The 22104-nt window shown below is 37.2% G+C and overlaps 1 protein-coding gene across 6 annotated transcripts in view; it reads right to left on the reverse strand.

The window, feature by feature from the left end:
• The window catches only part of CCSER1 (coiled-coil serine rich protein 1), a 627487-nt gene that overhangs the window by 363946 nt on the left and 241437 nt on the right, over positions 1–22104 (reverse strand). For all 6 annotated transcript variants that reach the window (XM_032109386.1, XM_032109385.1, XM_032109387.1 and 3 more), the window contains exon 6: positions 16057–16267. In XM_032109386.1, coding sequence (XP_031965277.1) covers positions 16057–16267 — 211 coding nt within the window. The remainder of the gene's footprint in view (positions 1–16056; positions 16268–22104) is intronic.

The following is a 22104-nucleotide window of genomic DNA, read 5'->3' on the forward strand; positions in this document are numbered from 1 at the left end:
CATGGAAATGGCAGAAGGAGGTCAGAATTTGCTGGTGTGCTCTCAGCCACACAGCAGAATAAACTGCCTTCCCCTCCACCAACCTTTCTTCCCCTACCCAGAAATTCTCTGATCTAATGACTCCTTTGGTGACTGCCCAGTGGATTCTTCCTTCCTGGCACCGAGGTGTTGAAGCTATACATCAAAAACCAGAGAGGTTTAGTTGTCCTGAGCTGCAGTCAGCGCAGCAGAGCAGGCACGAGGAAGGAAATGAGACGCCCTCTTGGAAGAGCCGTACTCGTTCCCTTATCTTTCCTGATCTTGCCCAAAAGAACAGCAAGGCAGGACATGAAACACCATTTCTTCTCTGGCTTCCACTAAGAGCAGCAGTTACCAGCTGCTCCTGGTGTTGACGTGTGCTGAAAGACTGATGCTATCCCAATCCATGTGCTGTAGCCTTGGTATAGAGCAAAATCTATCTATTCCATATGAGAGAATGCGAAAGCGCCAGATTAAAATCTCCCAGATTTCAATCACATTTTTCAGAATGAAAAACTAAGTCTACTAGAAACATTTGCCAGAAGTTTTGAAATGAAAAGAAGCAGCACTTTAGCAGAATACGTCACCAAGTTCTTGCCATTCCATACATTGTTTCTAAAACCAACTGTTTCCGCTCCCTGAAGGCATTTAACAGTGGTCACAGCATAACAGCAGCTAAGCATGTAAATCTACTTAAAAATGTCTCTTGGAATTTTTACACCCTTGTTCATCTTCCACACAAATATACTTCATTAAAAAAAAAAAATCTATTCCCACCAAGAAATAGTTCAGAAGCAATCTCAGGTATCCTGAGAGGCCTTTTCTCTGCATGCCATCAGTCTTAAATCCTTCTTTCCAAAGCTGTGTTTGCCCTTTCTTCCCAGGTCTATTGCTTCTGATAATCTGATTAGGCCACCTGATTTATAAAAAAAACAAAACAAAACAAAACAAAACCCTACCAGCACACAAAGACAAATAACAACTGCAGATTTTTCAGGTGGTACTAAAATTCTTGAAGACTGAGCCTAAGGGTATGATTTCATTTGAAACTATATTAACTCAGAATATATTCACAAGCTTTTATCCTGCTTTTACTGGAACTTAAGACAACCTTGTTTCTACTTCCAAAAGCCATTCCCTTTCTCTCTCTCTGTCTATATATATATGCATGCACTTCAAAATCACTTCAATTCCTTTTCTGAAAGCCATCAACACCAATATTTGTATAACAAAAGTATGTGAACATTTCATCACCAGGGCTTGCAAAATCTAAAAATCATAAATATTGTACAGGATGTAGCACTATTAGGAATACAAGCATGTATGTGCCCTGCACAGAGAACTGTATGACCTTAGGGATGGGTATTTGGCTTTTAACAAATGAAGATGAAAACACAACAAAGCTAATGTACAGGGTTTCACAGAAAAGGGCAAGTTTTTAATAGGTCTTTTGAGTCCTAGTATAGTAACGTTATAGTAATCTATTCATTTTTAGAGGATAGATAAAAAACACCTTAACAAACACTTACTTTTCCACATCAAACACTGTAAAATTTATTTAAAAGGAGATGGAAAGACTTGAAGTATCTTCTCAATTGGCACCTAGTGACCTTTTATAGGTCAGATGGTCACTGAAAGATGGATATTACAAAAAGTGATATGAATGTATGGAGCAAGAGGCCAGTGACACAGCAGCAGAAATTTGCTACGAATCAATCAACTCCTGGATGGAGTAAGATAAGAGGAAAATACTGCTATCTTGCAACATTCACAAGACATTTATAAATGCTTAAAAGACAGGTGACAAATGCAGATCAAGAACAGCATCATCCCTGTTCTCTAAAAGTAGGCGTGAAGAGCCTTTTGTCCAAGTCCTATCTGGAACGAAATGGTGCACTCCGGGTACAATCATGAACACACCTTTGCAATCACCTACCTTCTGAAATTGACTGGGCTTGAGAAAGTCATAAGATTACATTAAAGCATGACAATACTTATTGTAGTTACAGGTAAAGACTTGTTTTGTAAACAGAATTAGCCTGCACTAACCTGTACTGTAACTCTTCTGTGCTGTAATCAACCAAATGACAACATAACAACAAAGATTTTTAATTTCCACAGCCAAGGATCTTTCTCTTGTCTAGTCAAAGACAAAACAACTGCAATAGGCAGACTTTAAAAATAGAACTGATGACTGCACAATTTCCTATTAGTATGCAGAAGAACTGAGTTATAAACCTAGCACCGATCAGAATACATCTGTGCTGCACAGAGACACAGAAGCTTCTTGGTGCCCACAAAGGCCTTGTATGTGAAAACTGTCAAGCTGTTGAGATTCCTGGCTCTCAAAATTTAGACTAGGTCTTCAGTACCTTTTTTTTTTTTTTTTAACACTTTTGAGGAGGGAAGGAAATGTTTAGCAGGAGAACAGCTAAATCATAGAATCCTAGAATATCCTGAGTTTTAAGGGACCTACAAGGATTCAAGCCCAACTCCTGGCACTGCACAGGACCATCCCCAGGAATCACACCATGTATCTGAGAACATTGTCCAAAGGCTTCTTGAACTCTGTCAGGTTTGGTGCTGTGACCATTTCTCTGTGTGTCCTGTGCCCAATCAGCTTCTGGGTGAAGAACCTTGTCCTGATATTCAAACTAAATCTCCCCTGACACAGCTTCATGCTGCTCCCTTGGGCCTTGAGACTGAACAGACCCAAGCAGACCATTATGAGATCTCCCCCCTCAGTCTCCTCTTCTCCAGGCTGAACAAACCAAGTGACCTCAGGCTCTCCTCATATGGCTTCCCCTCTAGACCCTAAATGTACCTGTAAAATCATACTGTCATAATTTTCTCTATTCTACTGCAACAGAAGTTGAAGTACCACAATCACTAGTGTAAGTCCACTATTCAATGTTACTGAAATCTAAGGATGTGCTTAAAAAAATTAGTTTCTAGATAGGTAAGAGTCTGTGTAGGTCACTGTTTCCCAAAGTTAACTTTAGTGTCTGTGTTTGGTTTTACATACAAGAACAGAAGTGGGAGGTTTTGTCCCTAGAAGTACCCATTGTGCAACATCCCAATTATTTCATGTCAACTTGGATGGCTGATCCAGGCTGGGCCTTTCTAGGTGGTCAGTGCATGAGGAGTGCCTGTGTAGTGGTTATCTTAAGTTCAACCTGCCAGACTGACTTCCTGTGTTTCATGAAGGTCTGTGCATCATGCTGCAACTGAGCTGCTGAGCACTGGAGTCAAGTAGAAAACTGGAATTCAGGGACCCACGGCAAAAACTGTGCTAGCGATTATCTGCTTACTTAGGCTGCAAGACCATGACATGAAGTAGGATCACCACTTGAAGCTGAAAAGAACAGCAGATTTCAGATTTGTTATGTTCAGTAAAAATAAGAATTTTTGAAATGAGTCCACATAAAAAACAGAAAAATACACAAGCTACAGTTTGTGCTGAGTTTACTTTAAAAATTAGCCCTGTTTTCATTAATGTCATTATTATAATTTCAGCTGTATTTTGCCAATCATGGTATGAAGCTAAAGAGTGCTTTGGTACAAGCCCCCTCTTTCCTGGTATCCAGGGTACAATATATCTTCTCTAACTGCTAGTATTACAAGCTATCAATACTTTTTGCTGGGCAGAAACCTCTCTAAATAAAGCTTTACCCTAAACCCTAATATAGGAATAAAACACTTCTTTTAAGTTAAGTCTCACAATCTCACTACCAGCACCTTCTAAGTCAGAATAAATGCTGCACATGATACAATTATAAACACATCGTTTGTTTTCCCTTATTCACTCCTTCAATTTTTTTTTTTTCCTTCAAAAGCAGGTGAGTGAACTTGTCACCACAGCAGTGAAAAGCAAGAAGGCCCTGAATAATATCATGGGGCAAAGCCACGAAAATTTCATCAGACAGTACATGAATATTTTATGTTACTGCTCCAAAAGTCGTCTGGAATAATGGCTACCCCAAACCTTAGTCCTCTTGCTTTTCCTTGTGGCTGGAGCTCATAATCTTGAAACAGCACACTGTATTAAAATAGCCAAAAAACAAAACAAAACAAAACAACCACAACAAACAAACCAAACAAAAAAATCCACCACTAAGAAAGCTACAGAGCTCAGCTGCTCAATCTTACTTCTACAGCTCATGTGTAACACTTGCTACAGCGTATGCACACAAACCACAGAAGAGACAGATGACAAGAAGATCCAGAAACAAGAAATTAAGCATATTTGTCCTTAGAAACAAGGGAGAAAGTGTTAATCTTAGTGAAATAGGATTCTTGCAGTACTGGCAAAGTTGCTGTCAGGATAAATTACTTGCTTCAGCAAATACCAAATACAGAAGCAGGCCTGCCAGGGTGCCAGACTAGCTCAAACAACTCCCCTTCCAGCAAAGCATTTCTACATTTAGTTCATATTTTGCCACTTTTCTCCTGTTCCTATTTTTGTATCTGTGCTTCATTCCCTCTCCCTTTTGCAGCTAGATTCCAGATAATGGCAGGAATTTGCAATTTAACATCAAAACCAAGATGGAATAAATGAAGGGGGTTTTTTTGGGTGTAACTTGCCCAGAAAATCTTTTCTGAATAGCACACAGGAGTAAAGCTATCACTGCTGGTATTGCATTTCCCCAAAAGGAGATCTGAATGAAGTAGTTTATAATTACGTACTTTTTTATTATTCTGACACATTGAAACTGTTTCGTAAGAACAAGTATTTTCAGTTCCCAGCATGTCCAGAAAGGTTCATTCCTATCTGTATTCCATAAAAAAATGGAATAAAGTTCATCATTGTAACCATGGCACAGAAAAAACTAAATGAAATCTTAAACCAAAAAGCTCAGCACAAGAATAATGTGTTCTTGAAGACTCACCATATATCTATTTATACAGTGATTATACTACATGAATAAAAGTAAACACTGGCTTTGAAATTAACACCCTACTACATGCTCTTCCAACTCTGATGGAAACATATTCCATAAGACACTGTATCAAACTCCTAAAATCTCCATTTTTTCCAGTAGGCTCTGCAAGACCACACTGCATTTCATTTATCTGTCCACAGTTCTGAAAATCACTTATAAACAGTACCCATCTAAACACGATGGAGAACAGAGCATTATGCAATGACAATATTATAGGACCAAAGTTCATACAAAACTCTTTTTTTTCTATGATTTAAATACTGTCAAGATATTTAGAAATGCTTCTCTAAGATCCTCTGCAGAATTCAGATACAAATATACAGGGGAAGGAAACTGAGTAATACCAAAAAAATGAGAAGAATACTCTGTACTAATTCTAATACTAGTACAGTATTTTACACTAATTCTTAATAATCCTAGCCAATTAAGCTGCACATAATGCAAGTCCCAAAGTGACTAGAGTGTGAGAAAACAATTTATCCAAATTATACTACGTAATTATATTTTTGTAAAAGCTGGGATATAAATAGTAAAGAATTCTATTTTGAGCCGGTAAACTGCCCTAATAAATTGTCCAAGAAACTGGAAAAAGATGCCATAAACACAAGATAATCAGAAAGATGCTTAAGTTGAGGAAAAAAGAAATCAATTATATGAATAAACCAACCAACCAACAGTCAAATACTGTACTGTATCAATAAATGACATCATATGGTAAAATATGGCATACAAAATATACTGATGAAGCTTGCATAGTCAAAACATAATGGCATCTTAATAAAGACAACTTAGAAGGAGCTTAATCACGAAAGTCAAGAAATACATTAAAAGTTCATATTCATCAGAAAAATCAGTGGTGAAAGAACAATGCAATGACAGAATGACATAGGCTAGGAAAGCTCAGTATCTAAACAATAGTCTTAAACATATTTTTAAAATATTTTGTATTTGAAATTATAAAACATATTTTTGGTATAAGTTCACCTTTTAGCAGCAAATTCAATGCAACCATCACTGTAACTAGCAAGAGACAGTGGCATATTTTAGGTACACCTGTGAGAACTGCATAGTTATGTACATATTTCAAAAGCACATGTGTCTTCCTAAGTACTTTATTGTAAAAATATATAAATGATATACAGCTAAATACCCTCATTTTAGCCACAGACATGGACACACCAGCACAATGAAAAAAGGCAGTCAGGCCCACCAGAATGTGAATTATAATGACAACCACATACAAACAAAACCTGTGAGTATGAATCCATTTTGATGTCACTGTCTTACTCATTCAGGGAGCCCAAAGCTCACTAACATCAAGGCAGAGCTCTCCACTGCCTCAACAAACTTTGAAAGAGAGCTTTGATTAAATAAAAAACTAGACAGCATAACTTATGATAGTTGGCTGGTTTTATAAAAGTCTGTATAATCAGCAATATTTTTATCATGGTTTATCTTACACTACCTTGAATGTTCAGTTTCAGTACTCTAAAAAGGCTAATCTCTGTGTCAATATAAAAGCTATCTACACAAAAGGAATACAAAGTTCTTCTTTCTGACAGGGCAAATCAGGAAAGGTCCTGCTCACATGGGAGATTTGCTCACTTATTAAGATTTTGGTTACATCCAGACACGCTGAACTGTTTCTCCCTACATGCACCCTGACAGTCTTAATTTTAAAAGCAATTGTTGCTCCATAGCACCATGCATGAGGGTAGGAGTAAAAGTTTAAGACATCAACCGATCCAAAGCTGCATCACAAAGTGTAGAGGGGGAAAACAAAAAGGGGTTGGGGACTAGTGAGAAAAATGCTCATTTTCATAGCAAAAGGACTGACCCAAACACTGCCTGCTTTCTCTGTGCTACTACCAGAAGTTTACCAGCAGCAGGGGACTTACACAGATGAGCAAGGCTGGCATGGCTGTACACTGGAGATTTAAGGACTTTTAATTTAACTTGATACCATAGTTTAAATGAAATGCAAAGAACAATCTTTAGAAGAGATTTTTGCATGGCATGGCAAGTAATAAAAACTGCCCCTCTTTTTCCACTGTGGCGGCTTGTAGCTGTGACCAGAGATTTGTTTTCCTCATATTACACTAAAATAAAATGTTTAAAAACAAAACCAAACCCCCAAAAACACCACCACAATGATTTGCCCAGGAGGGGCAGGAAAAATAGTGCCACATAAGAGAAATAGAAATCCTAGGATAGAAATGATCCTTGACTAGTCATTCATTTATCTCTATCCTGCTTCAAAGAGATGTAAGTAATCAAACTGTATCCTTTCTTAGCTGCTTTATGACATGCACAGTTTCTACTGAGGCAACATCAGTTATCTCTGAACATATATTTGTTCCTATTTAGATTATTTTCACAGAGACTTGACACAAGAGCTGCTGATAAAAAGAAGAATCTTCTTCTTAAGCTTGCAAATGAGGCTATTGCTTTTACCTGACAACTTTTCAATACCTTTTGTTGAGTCCAGGAGGGAAAACAGAGGAGAGTATTCAATTTAAATTTTAAAAAAATTTCTAGGCATGAGCTAAGTTTGCATGTTACATCCATGAGCTCTTCATTACATGGATGATTATTGTCTCTGTAAAGGGAACTCACCATGAACACAAAAAAGTAAGGAGAAAGAAAGATGAAGAGAGCAGCAGTCTGACAAGGCACCAAATACCAGCTGGATTAAATGCACCTATGCTATTTCACACCCAGCTGAGGCTCTGACCAGAGGCAGAGAACTGCTGTTTTTTTAATATTAAGGTACATAAACTAGGAAAATACAGACTATCAGACATATGCAATATTTCTTTCGATACATCACATGCTCATGAAAGATACATGTGCCTACCAATTGGCTCTGGACAATTACAAAACCAGGTGTAGGATATGTCACCAATGGGCAATTTCTAAATCCTTTTCCAAAAAAATGTTTGTTTCTCTGTCACTGGGTTTCATCATGTAAGCCTTCAAACAAACCACTTAATCTTCATGAATTCAAGTGGAGCCAGACGGCACAAAATCAGCACTATTATTTTCTGTCAAAATCATAAAATCATCAAACACTCCAACTCCCCTGCAGAGAGCAGAGATGACATCTAGTAGATCAGGGTGCTCAGTTGCAAGCATGTTGTATCAGCATTTCTCATCTATTTTCTTTCTTCCACTAGAAAAATGATCAGCACTGTTCTGATAACCTGGGCTGCAAAGTAATGGAATGCACTGTGCAGAGAAGGCATCAAACAAATCTGCAGCACGGAGCTATGCCAGGATCCAGCTATGCTACGAACGGTGAGAATTTCTCCTGTGACTACACTAGCACTTGTTTCCAAAATTCTGGATGATCAAGGCATTAGGGATAATTAAGAGATCAAATTTAAATGCTGCAGAATCATCTGTATGGTCATACATGAACACAAATAGTTAAATGGGTAACTACGGGCACAGCTGGCGCTCTACTACCTGAGTATAAGACCTACATTTTTATCTGTTACATTTTATTCTCCTTGAACATCCATTTACAGCAACAGTTGCATATTACCAGTTTTACTGCTTTATCTATAGAACCAGACATTTTTCAGTGTCAGGAAAACTGCAACCTATCGTGAGGAAGAAAAAAATCTTAATATAGGGGGCATAAAGGACTGTCCAGCTTCCGATGTTGACAGACTATTTAAATGAGGACAATTCTTTTTGGTTTTAACCTATTGAAGTTGAAGGTAATGGCACCAGCTATAAGCCTCATATGAAATGCTCTTTGTAAATTACAAAACTGTTTGATGAGTTGGTATTTTCATAACTATAATAAATTTGCAGGAAAATCAATTATAATGATGCTTAGGTGCTGTCCTATTTTCAATTACTTTTTTCCTTTAAAAAACTGGATAACTGGGTAACTTATTGCAAAATCTGTTAGATCTGGCAGTCTTAAATGGTTTTTTATCAGAAATTCTTCCATCTACCTTCTTTCATTTAAATCAAATTACTCATGAGCCCTAACAACTTAGTATAATCAATTCCTTCTATAGACTCTTGCAGACAGTCCGGATTTCTTCCACCGCTTGCTCATTATTTTGCAATGCACTTTTTGGTATTTGTAGTTTTACCACAAAATGTAATTGGTGTGATCAGCTCCACTGCCAAGAAGTGAGGGGTGGGATTTAGCTGACCCACCTGCAGCAATGGATCAAAACCATGGAAGTACTAAACGAGACCATGGTTTCAGTTTTGCAACAGTTATAATTTTATGGTGTTCAGCCACAAGTTAATCACAGCCAATTGCACAGAACTGCTGATGTAGGGACATTACCTATTAATAGGGTTACTATTTTTAATGCTTCCCTGCAAGGTGCTGCTCAGACATGGCTTGTTGAGGCTGGGACACATTCTATGCAAATCTGTGCTGACCTGGAGCACATTGCCCTGCCATACGAAAATGTTTCATTCAGGCAACCACAGGAGAAATAACTCATCACTTGCTTTCTGAATACGGGGAGTAGACACTTCTATCACCACCCCCCCCACATGTGGAAGACAACATGTTTCATGGTCAATCCAATTTCAGTGAGGCTACAGCACACAGACACACGTAATCTACAAAGATTAAGCCACAGCAGCAGAACAAACAGAACAGAAATAGAGAAATTTTCCATTTTCAGTATTAAATATTAAGGGTATTCATTTCAGACTGATAATGTCAAAGTGTGGCTCAAAAACATTATCAATGTAGCTTTCAAAACAACTTCAGCATGAGCATGGGCAACGATGAACTGATAACAGAGCTGAACCAATTCAGAAGATCTTCTTATTGAGCCAGGATTAGTGTGGCTTCACAGGGGCCCAGAGCTGTGTGCCCATCTCCAACCTGTAACCTCACACTCTAAAGTACTCAGGAGCATCCATTGTAAAGTACAATGATCCTTACGAGAAACAGAATCCAGGAAGGCTGGACATTCTTCAAGAAAGAAATCTTAATGGCACAGGAACAGCCCATCCCCATGTGCCAAAAGACAGAAAAAAAAAAAACTTTGAGATCTTTGCAAGAAGAAGCAGGAAACTCAGGAGGACTACAAAAACTTCATGAGGTTATGCTGGGAGAAAATTAGAAGGGCCAAAGCCCAACTAGAACTTAGTCTAGCTACTATCATATAAAACAACAACAACAAAAGTTTTTATAAATACATCAACAACAAAAGGAGGGCTAAGGAAACTCTCTATCCTTTACTGGATGTGGGAGCAAACAAAGTGACAAAGGATGAGGAACTTTATGCCATTTTGCTTCTGTGTTTAGTAGTAAGATAGTTGTCCTCAGGGACAACCCAGACCCCTGAGCTGGAAGACGGAGCAGAATGAAACTGCTATAATCCAAGGGGAAATGGCCAGCAACCTGCTACACCACTTAGACATGCACATGTCTATGGGGCCAGATAGGATCCACCCAAGGGTACTGAGGGAGCTGGTGGAAGCGCTCACTGAGCCATTTTCAATCATTTAGCAGCTGTCCTGGCTCACCAGGGAGGTCCCAGTTGACTGAAGGTTAACAAATGTGATGTCTTTCTACAAGAAGGGCTGGAAGGAGGCTCCCAGAAATTACAGGCCTGTCAGCTTGGTGCCAGGGAAAGTCATGGAGCAGATCCGCTTCAGTTCCATCACATGGAATGTACAGAGGTGCTCTTGTACCTTGAGAATGTCTAATTAAATAACTAACATTGGGTTTGTTCCTTGTTATTAAACTCCTTACAATGGGTAATCTCAGAATAAAACATCTTCACTGCCGAAGAGAACACCTAACTCTATCCATTTGTCCCCTGTATTCTCCATCACCCTGAGATATGCTCCTAGGAAAAAACCACACAAAGTGCAACAATGGGGTGTTCTGCCTGTCTTTGCAACTAGCTGGGCATGAGTATATACATGAGCCCATGTATATTTCCAAAAGAAAAAGCCAATTGAACGTGATAAATTTAAATCCTATTACTAAACCTAGTACATTTTTATTATTAGTTATTTAAATTTATGAGTATATGTAGTATCAACATACCATGAAATGAAGGAATTACCAATTTCCAGCATGGATTACTTGATAAAAGGGGCTATGTTAAATGCAGAGCTGTTCAATAAATCAGCAGTGCTACAGTGGTTAATTACAAAGTTACTTAAAGGAAGAAAACCTGCAGTATTTTACAGTGTATTAAACTTGCAATTGGTTCCTAGAGCGGCTAACACAGTATTAGCAAGTATAATACATTTTATAGCAGACTGAAGGAAATGTTTTAATGTCTTTAAAAACCATAGTTTAAGGGCAATTCCATACTGACCAGCGATCAGACTACAAAATATCCAAACAGCAATTAGCCTTCTCTCAGTACTTTCCATCAGTGGATTGCAAGTGCAGCATAAAAGGGGACTCTATAATTATGCTTATTTTACTGATGAGGTGAAAGATGCATGGGGAGAAGTAATGCAGCCAGTGATATCTGACAGACTAATTGCAGCCTGAGTGGTATCACTCTGCCCCACTAATCTCAGGCAACCCTTATGGCCAGTCTCACAGCAATTTTGACATAATTTTCCACATTTCTCTTTTTTTTTGGTCTTTTTTTTTCAAGTGCAATCTAAAGACACTGTATCGGACACATTAACTTTTAATGACAGCCACAGGCAGCAGCAATTTCCCTCAGTAAAATAAATGATTAATTAGTAAAACACAGTATGCAATCCATGTCCAAAGTAACTTAGTCCTATTGCTAATTGTAGCAATTAGCTAAAGCACCATAGCCTGCGTGTGTTTTGCACAGCTCCAAAAAAGGCATGAACTGAATAATTTATATTCCAAATTACACAAACATATAGACAACGTATCTTAATTTTTTAGATTAGCAACCAGTAAGGTCACTTCTGATATCGCCATAAAAATAACCAAAAGTAGAATTATGCAGCTAATAAACTATGTATTTCATAAAGAATACATAGAAAATATGACCATGTTTCTACAAACCCAAAGATTTTCTTTTAATTATGGCACTCAATGAAATTAATCAACAAGCTCAACATCTAAAGTTTGAACAAAACCCCATTATCACTGACTAAATGGATTCCTTCCCAATACAACTGTATTTTTCCATTATGTTTATTTCAGCATAAGGACCTTCTCTTGCTAGGCACAAAGCCAAAACCATACAAGTTCTGCTCAGTATGTCTGTGCCTGAAACGTTCAACCAATGATTTTAGAAAAGGCAAAGCCCTTAAATGTCCCCTCGATTAGCCAGACTTCAACATTGCCTAAGCCAGCTATAACTCAAGCCATAAAAAAGTTAACAGATGGAAATAGTTTCATTCTCATCTGGAAGAGCACAGGAAAGCCAACATATTGCTTCGTTAGGAGGCATTATGTATTCATTATTGTTCATAGCAGTAAGTGAGAAAGAACATAAAGTCCAGTTTTCAGAAGCTCATTGGCTAAACACAATCAATCAGTTGCCAGAAATGTTATAAACCATAGAAAGTATAGAACATGTTCTATACTTTTCCCCAAAAATGGGGGAGAACAAAAATGACAGAGATTAATTGAAGAACCGTTCAGAGCAGAGAGGCCTGCTCGAAGTCAGAAGGTAAAGAATCCACTTCTTAGGAATGGAAAAAGCTTCCAATTTCATCCACCCAACTCCTATTTTCTTGTCTTCTCTCTTTCAAATGAGAGGAGTTACTACTGACAAAAAGGTTAGTACCATAAAGACTTTGAGGAAAAAAAACCAAAAACCAAACAGTCCAAATAAACATCCACGAGCTGCAGAGAAAAGGGGGACCAAGAAATCACGGACAGGCCGCAGAACAGCTTGTATTGTCTGCTAGGCTAAAGTCGCTTTTATCAAGCTGCCCATGTTGGGTAGTACAGGTTAATACTTTTTCATGAAATTATGCATCCCACAGGTCTTGGTTACACAATTTATTGCAGATTTGTCTTGTCAGAAATGGAACATCCATGAGAAAAAGCTGCAGAAGAGATTGAGAGAGATCTTCCAGAGCACTTGGAAAATCACCAAGTTTCCTCAACATGCCAGGACCCTCCAGACTATCCAGCTTTGTTCAGTGAGGTTCCCCAAAACATTGGGGAACCATCTGCCTTATGAGCCTTGCATGGCCAAAACCATAAAGAATTATTAGTAGACATTTTCAAGGCTTTTTCACTGAAAGTGAAATGGTAATTAATTCTCTTAATTGAACGATCATTCATTAGCCTTTTACTAAATAACATTCTCAATCTTGAAAGTTACTGCCATGTCTTCAATTTCCCTTTTCAAGATAAGACTAATAACAAGCCTGTAAGTCTGCAGCACAGTACAGCATACATTGTATGCAGTTTTTCCATTTAGATTCTTCAATTACAAGCAACTGTAACAAAAAGAACCATATTTTACTAGCTAGTATTACATTTTGGCAGATCATAATTAAATTATTCCTTAGAAGCAGTGCTCAGTGCTTAAGAAGAAGGATTACACTGAATAACAGGGCTAATATTTTAACTCAATTAGCATGTTATTTTTCAATAAAGAGGTGTACACTACTGTAATTTCTTCTTCTATGGGTAATATCAGCTATAAAACAGAAACACCGCAACTTTTTTTTCTGGTAACCCATGTAATTTCCCCCATGAAGTCTGTATATTTTTAAAGTGGCTGAAAACATGTGACATATTATTAGTTTTATAAATATATAATCTTATTTTACAGTCTTGTAAGCATAAAATAGTCCAATTCTATACAAGTCTGCCAGAGACTATGTTTGACTACATCTAAAAATGCCTGAGCATTCCATGCTAAGGAAAGAATTTTTCTTTAATGTCTTTTATTCTGGACTGCTCTGAATTTGATTTACAATATTGGTTGGGGCAGAAGTGACTTTTGGATGAAAAAAATTACATCTAGTTGCAATGGAAGTAGGGGATCTTCTCCATGGAAACTGTCTGCTAAATATACTCAGATGACTTATTTATCAGATTCTTCAATACAGTATTTCAATTTTATGGGATTATACTTTCCTGTAATCTCTCACTAATAATTTAAAAGTGACATAAACATACAAATGTCTGAATTTCTGAAGATAATCAAGTTGTGTCATTTCAATATAAATTTCTAATACAGTTCAAGGTCATCTTCTCTTTGGTTGCTCAAAGTAACTACTCAGGTTCTTTTGAGGTAAATTACAGCACATATGGACATCCAAATGTAGAATTAGGAAAAGGCTATTTTGATTTCATAGGGCAAGACAAAAAGAAAACTACAGAGACACACTGTGTTACAGTCAGCTGGGGAAATGAAAATTATATAGGACAAAGGAACAAATAAGTAAAAGACTGAATGATTAAGATGAAAAAATAAAATCAATGAGTTATATAAGGAGGTATTAGTAACTGGACATGAAATTCTGGTGAGTCACATGAAATACCTTATGTTCCTTCTGTGGAGATCACCTGGTGAATGTTTCTAAAGATGAAGTACTGAAAGGTACAACATATTTCCAAAGAGAAAATAACAGTAGATTCTTACACAAGTTTAATGGAACTGTGTAAGTTAAACTAAAATTCTTATGCTTACCATCATGGTAAGAAAGACCTTTTCTGATCATAATAGAATTATTCACATTAGAAGCAACAGAGAATGCTGTCTATATTACCACCTGAATGTTAGAACTTCTATGTCATATAATATAATAATTCTTATTTATTTCAAGATACAATGAGGTTACAAATCCTTTCAATTCACTCTACATTCTCACATTATATAAAAAGCAACTAATGGAGAATTAATGATTTCAATTCTTGATTCTGCAATCCAGAAGTGCATTAAGGACCCATAGAGCACAAATCAAGCTTCTAGTGAACTGAAGGAAACACGAAAGTCTGAGGCTTGCCATTCAACAAAAACAGGTGGTTTAGAAGGACTCATTTCAAACCATCGTGGCTAAACCTTTGACAATCCTTTTCAGATAGGACTATAGTTGGTTGAATTTAGATATAGACGACCACTAAGTGAGCAGCAAAAACCCCCCAACTCATTTTTGGTGTTTATTATATGATGAAGTTTCAACATGAGAAATTCTGTTTCCATCTTCAGAAAAAAAGTTACAATGAGGTAGTCAAATATTGGAATGGTTACCCAGGGATGCTGTGGAGACTCCATTAAGGTACCAAAAGTTTAAGTGGACAAGGACCTGAGCAACCTGTTCTGAGCTGGCCTTGCTTTGAGTAGAGAAGGCTGACCTCCAGAGAGCCCTCTGAACCTAAATTATTCTCTATTTCTATAAATAGATTACTATTCTGTATTTCTATATAGATAAAAAAACAACAACAAAAAAATATTCTTCTTGTAGATCAAAAAGATAAAGCAAACTGCAATTCACTAACACGAAGATGAAAGTTAATGGTGTACACCTGAGTAAAGGCTCCACCAAAAGGCTGGAAAGTGTCAAAAAAAAAAAAAAAAAACCACCAAATGATTTGATTTCTCTAAAATTCTAAAGAGAAACAGACAAAACAAAATGTTCAAAGCAGCACCAGCAGTCCATAGGGGAAGCAGGAGAATATAGCAGAACAGGACAAGCCAGGACTCTTGAAATTGTTAGGAAATGGCCCAGTGAATGGCCTAAAAAATTTCATTTCAGCCATCATTTACAAAATCAAGCTGGCAACCTTTTAGTACTGCTACTTAATAGAATTTTTTTCCTTTGCATCTCTCCTCTAAATAAATTGCATGTGACTTCATAACAGATAACGAATGCAGCAAGGAAACTGAAAAGCTCTAAAATACTGGAAGAAAACAATACAATGTATTTTGACCTGAAGCAGTTGGCCTCCCCTGTCCCCTTTCTGGTAAAAGCTCAAAAGAAGCTTTACACTCTGGACATCAAGATGGTAGGATCAATTAAATTCTGACCTTCACCATGTTGAGCCATGACTATCTATACTTCTGCATCAATTCCACATATTCAAGACATATTAGAAGATATCAAATCCATAAACTTTACTGACCCTTTTGCTGCTTAGCTCATTAATACTGAAAGGTATTAATCTAACAAATAAGTGGGTGATTACCTCTTGAAGAACCCTCTTCATTTTCAGAAGCAATGTCTTTACAGCTGTGCAGTCTTGGAGCATCAACCTGAAGGGCAGAGACTCAATGCCTCCACCTTCTTCCAGACCAGTGAGAGGCCATTCCACAGATGGGCTGCCAGCCAGCTGGCTAACACGAGGGTACCTGGCTTCTCCTTGCTCCACCTCCTTCGACAGCTTCAGGGATAGATTCCTTGTAAGAGAAAACAGAAAGATCAACACTAAAATATGAAAAAACTAACAACTGGAGGGGTTAGTTCTTTGAGCCTAAAGACATTTATACATTTGCTTTTTGAGCCAGCTTGCATGAACAGCCTTTATAACGTACATATAGCCATATGGTGTTAGCAATAAAATACACATTTATAAAAGTACCGTACTCTACAGGAATTAAAACTATGCTCCAGCTCACACTCTTCAAAAGAAAGCCATTTTCTTAAAACAAAATATCCTATGGGCAAAACTTCTACAGGTCTATTTTATTTCAGTTCAGCTTTACAAAAAAATGAATCTGTCACACACTTTCAGAAGCTAAATCAAATCACAATCTCCCATGTGCTTTGACTTGCAACCCAGAAAGAAAAGAAAACTGCAAGAAAAAGTACTCCCTTCTGGGCTGGCCCAGTGACAGAAGATGGACCTGCTATTGGATAAAATGGAATACGGAATTTAATTAATCTGCACGCACTCTTAGGTTTAGTCACTACTAGAGCTATATAACCAGAACATGAAACAAAACAACACTAAGTTGTGGTTGAGAATCCATTAAAGACACAGAAAGTTTCAGAAAGATTTTGATGGACTTGAAAAGTAATAAAAGACCACTATTTTGCTGCATACACACTATCTTCCTTTAATATCAGAGCAAGTTATCTAACAGAGTTTTTCCCATGATGAAGAAAGTCATACTAAATTAACTCAGTACAATTAAAGACGCAAGCAGAAGCGGTGAAGAAAATGACAATTATTATTCATTTAAAGTATTGTTCCAATTTTCTGTTCCATTTGAATTTTTACACAACACAAAGCTGATTCCACCATAGTTTGGAAGGACAAAGAATATTTTCACACATTAAATTTTCCTTAACTTTGGTTTTATAGGACCCACAGACAAAACCAGATTAAAGTGATTTCTTAAGACAAGCAATTCCCACTGCCATACTAAAAAAACTGGAAATTAGGGCAGTATAACTATCTTTTATGGATGGTTCATTTTTATATTCAGCAAGTTATGCAATACACAGTAAAGACAACATGTTAGATCAAGCAGTGTATCACAGAGATCACACATATGGACAGATCCTCATGACAGCCAAGGGAGCTAAAATTTCAGGCTTTTCAAGACTCTCATAAAACACAAAAACCAGTCTGTTTTAATTTTTAAATGCATTAAAAGCTCATTGAGTAAAATATTTTGCATCCTTTAAAATAAAAATCTGAGGTGGATGGTAAAGTTGCTTTTGATTGAAGGATATTAAACCACTGCTGTTTTATAGCCTTTAAACAAGACCCAGGTATAAATCATGCAAAGAAAAAAAAACTTATGAAGTATCCTAACATAGGCCACTTTTAAAGGTTTATAAAAGAAGCCATATTCAAACCATCAGAATCTACACTTGCGTAAGATTTTTGTATCCAGAAAAGCACAAACTAAGATGAAGCAACAAGGTCCTGGTTTTTTTCCACCCAGTGCCTGCAGACTAGAAGACGGATTATTCCTTAGAATATTCTGTACATTCACTTTGTAAGTCTCACTGAAGTTTAATCTTCCTCATACTCCTCTACAGGCATCCTATGAGGGTCCCACCCCAGCCCTGAGAAATAACCCATTTAAGATATACTGTCTCCCAGAAGGAATCTTTTACTGCACATTATCAGGGAGAAGAAGCTGGTATCACCAGCCATGCCCTGCTCCTGCCCTGACAAGGAAATAAGCAGTATTCTTGGAAAACCATCCTCCTCTATGGAAGAGATCAAGTGTTTATGTATAAGCTATAGATTTACTGGAAATATAGCAATTCTGAATTTCAAATAAAGAAAATATTTTCCGTTACTTCAGTGGGCTTTACGCTGATATCACACTGCTCAACATACAAAGTTACCATCTTTTCAAACACAGAATGCTGTACTAAAGTATGAAAAGCACCATAATAACACATCACCACTCACAGTCTTAAGAGTTTAAAATCTGACTCAATTGCTACTCGAAAATGATGACTCAGAGTTGGTATACAGTGACCATTCAGATTGTACAGTCTTTTCTGATCGTTCAGAGGCACTTTAACTGATCTGTGACAGAAAAACTCTTCACTCTCTGATGCAACTCATTCTACTTCCTGCAGAAAAAAGAAACTCATTTAAAATTCATTCCAGAAATGGTATTTCATCAAGTTCATTATTAACAGCATCCAGGTGGCCTGTTACAGTATTATTACAGTAATTCACTGCAATTCATCTCAAAGCAGCAATAGAGATTTAGAAAGGAAAAAAAAACGAACGCTCTTCCTAAATCAGAAGTTTCACTTTATCAGTAAAACATCTCAGCCTCTGAAGCTGGAGTAGGCGCTGGTTCCTTGCCTGGTAATGCAGGAGCTCCTTACAGATGGCCAGAGCCCTCCACCTTCCTAAAATGCATTTATTGCAATAAAAACACTTCACAGGCAAATGTTATCTGTGACAAACTTCTTAAACTGTTGGAAAAAAGCCTTGAAAGGTCTATTTTAATGACTAAATACAACATATTTCCTTCAAGTGACAACATTGACTATATAATATTATCAACATACAATATTTCAGAAATGTAATTTGGTCACTTTTAAATACATGGCTCCAGCCTGAGATCTAAATGTGCCTGCCATACACTTAGGCTAAGCTCCTACTTTAATAAAACCACACCTGAAAACATTCTGAGCACTGGAAGTCAGTTTCAAAATGCTTCTGAAAGGGCTTAACCAACCCTGCTACCACTCCTTCAAATGATTTCCTGGACGGTTTGGTTGTCACTACAGGCAAATTGGATGGGACCACTCCATTCTGGAGCATGTCCATAGTGCAGATGTGCACTGAACTACCATCCCATAGAGATGTCACCCCAAATCCCTGAGCATGGCTATGGAGCCATGAATGACAACAGAGAAAAGGACACAATGTTAGTAGAATTACTGCCACCATAAGGTCAGAAAATCCACAGAAACGTCGTTTCAAGTCTGTAAATGTTAAATAGGGTGAAAACCTGTGCAACTCAATGGTACTTTGGGCCTTTGTTTCCTTTGTATCTGGACATACTCACTGAGCACCACTAATCTATTCTCTCATTTCTAATTGATTAAAAAAATCAGAAGCTACAATATCCACAGTCAGTAAAATGGTAGTGCCATTAAGGCAGATTTCTATTTCAAAAGCAGTCTTTATTGAAACAGTACGCTAGCATTAAAATAATCAATCAGTGGCTCTTAGCATTTAATAGCCTCCATCAATTCAATACAACCACATGTTAACTGAGTAAGAGACACAGTTTGTGCAGGTCCTTTGAAAGCTCCTTTTCCCTAGGAAGGTAGAAGAAAACCAATTTTCTTATGCTAAAGAATTCTTAAAGAAGTTTACTAAAAAAATAGGGGAAAAGGGGGAAAAAAGGGAAAAGAAGAAAAAAAAAAGAAAGAGGAAAAAGGGAAAAAAAAGAAAGAGGACCCAAAGATATGGATTTGCGGCTTGAGCTTGTTGAAGTTATTCTTCCCCTCTTACTGATCCTCAGATCAATGATTTGAAGAGCTTATGGTAATTTGAACTTCACTTACATAAAGATCCCCAGATTATGTGGACTTTAATCTTCTTAGTTTTCAGCAGCAGTGCTCAAGATGTTGTTACAGCAGAATTAGCCTAAACTAATACAATTGGTTCCCCTGAGTCTGCTTCTCTTGATACCAGCTTAACAGAGAAGAACCCATGCAACACTACTGGCACCAGGAAGGCTCTGAAAGCAGAGCAAAAGACCCCAGGCTCTATGAGCAGAGCTGAACACACCTTCTTTCTTCCCTGAGGGCTTATCTTCTAAAGCAGGGTCTTAGAAAAAGCCTTAAACCACTAATTTCCAGCGTTTAAGTGTGCAGCTGTGTGTGTATACATTCATAAATACAGATACCATATATATACACACACAAGTATTTTTATAGCTCTGTGTGTAAATGTATATATGTACAGTTATAGAAGTCATACACATACTCATCTATAAACATATAAAAACTTGGTATTTGTAAATTTTTCAGAAAAACAAGTAGTTCTTATTTGTCCAGAGCTTGGCCAATCAGAAACACATCCTTTTACATTATAAGAAAAATGTTTTTAGTTTCATACAGAGGTTATATCCTGAAATCCTATTTCATACTAATCTAGAGAGCCTTCAATCCACATTTCTCTCTCCCATTCAGAATTTTCTTTTTCCTCACCAACAGTAAAGAGATCTTCCTCCTTTGGAAAAATAACTAATTAGTGTTTTGATAAAGATCCCTCAGTTGGATCACATAACACGTCAGAGCAATTGCTTCTGATTTTTAGAGGAAAATCTGCCTACCTCAAATACTTCCAAAAATTCAGCTCGAAGCATTCTGTGGCTCTCCTAAAATGAAGTACATTACCTGTGAAACCCTACTATCATCCCAGACTGAATCTTAATCCCCGAGTGATCTCCTACTAATCTCATCTAGTAGAGACATGTTCTATCCCAAACAGTTTACAACTGAAATACAGGGATATATTTTGGGAAAAAAGAAAGGCCCCTCACCATATTTAGCAGAATTAAGGCACAGACTTTTAAAAGCACATTCCTAAATATTACAATGATCATATAAAATAATGCCCTGCTGGGTGCCTAGATGTTCTCAAGATCTAGTCAAGGAGCATAAAAATTGGCAAACTCCTCACTCAGCTCTGAAAACACAGGCTTTGCAATACTAAGATAAAAAGGTAACCAGAACTTAAACATTTGGCTAATTATTAGCATATTACCATATTAGCATATTACCATATTACCATTCTTTAGCATCAAAATGTCTACCTGTCCCTGTCTCACACAATTTCTCAACACTGCTTCTGTTCTAACAAAGAATGCTTCAGCAGTTGTAGGGATAAGATCTCGGAATCTTGTACATCAGTGTGTCATAAGGTACACGCTGTTTGGCATTTTACAGCTTTTAGAACTGTGTATCCTTTATTGGTATTCTGATGCTATGATATTTCAAGGTCAGCCATTTAGAGAAATGATGTGCAGTATCTGTTACTATCAAATTCTCCACCCACACAGAAGTGTGCACACAAACTCTAATGGCCAGTCAGTGCGGCTGTAAGTTAAGAGACTGTCAACCTTGTCCATTAAAACTGCTTTTCTTTCCAAGGTTTATATCACAGTCATAAAGACATCCTTCTGGCTAGAACCCAGTGATCAAGAAATATAGAACCAATTAAAAAAAAAAGTTTAAAAAAAATATACAATAGCCCTCCATCTTTCAGCTGCTGGTAAAGTATAGCTGTTAAGGGCCTGTCAAGCATTTCTTTCCTTTCTCTAAACTCCACAGGAGTTAAGAGCTCTGTTTATATCCCCTGATCTAGCACACAACAACACTTCAAACCTCAGCCCTTTTCTTCCTCCTGGAATCTATTAGAAAAATTTAAATGTGACAAATTAAGATAATGTAACACCAAAGAATAACCAGACAATGTTTAAAAAACGCTCCTTGGAAGAGACCAGTGGGGCTTCTTCACTTTCAAATAGTAGCAGTGCAGTAGTAAGTAAAGCATTATAGACAAATCAGGAAAAGTAAATGAGGACAGCTGGGAATTGAGCCTTTGGTAAGCCTGAGTCTTTTTAAATTTTATTTTGACCCCACCCCCCCAAAAAACCCCAACATTTCTCTTTACCTTTCCTTTGCTCTAAATGTTTCATTCTTTCCTTTAGAAAATGTGCAGATGCAACATAAAGCTTTCAAGCTTTTACTAGGTTAAAAAAAACCCTGGAAACTCACAATGGATATTGGATAT

Source organism: Corvus moneduloides, chromosome 5 (assembly GCF_009650955.1).
Source record: "Corvus moneduloides isolate bCorMon1 chromosome 5, bCorMon1.pri, whole genome shotgun sequence".
NCBI classification, from domain to species: Eukaryota; Metazoa; Chordata; class Aves; order Passeriformes; family Corvidae; genus Corvus; species Corvus moneduloides.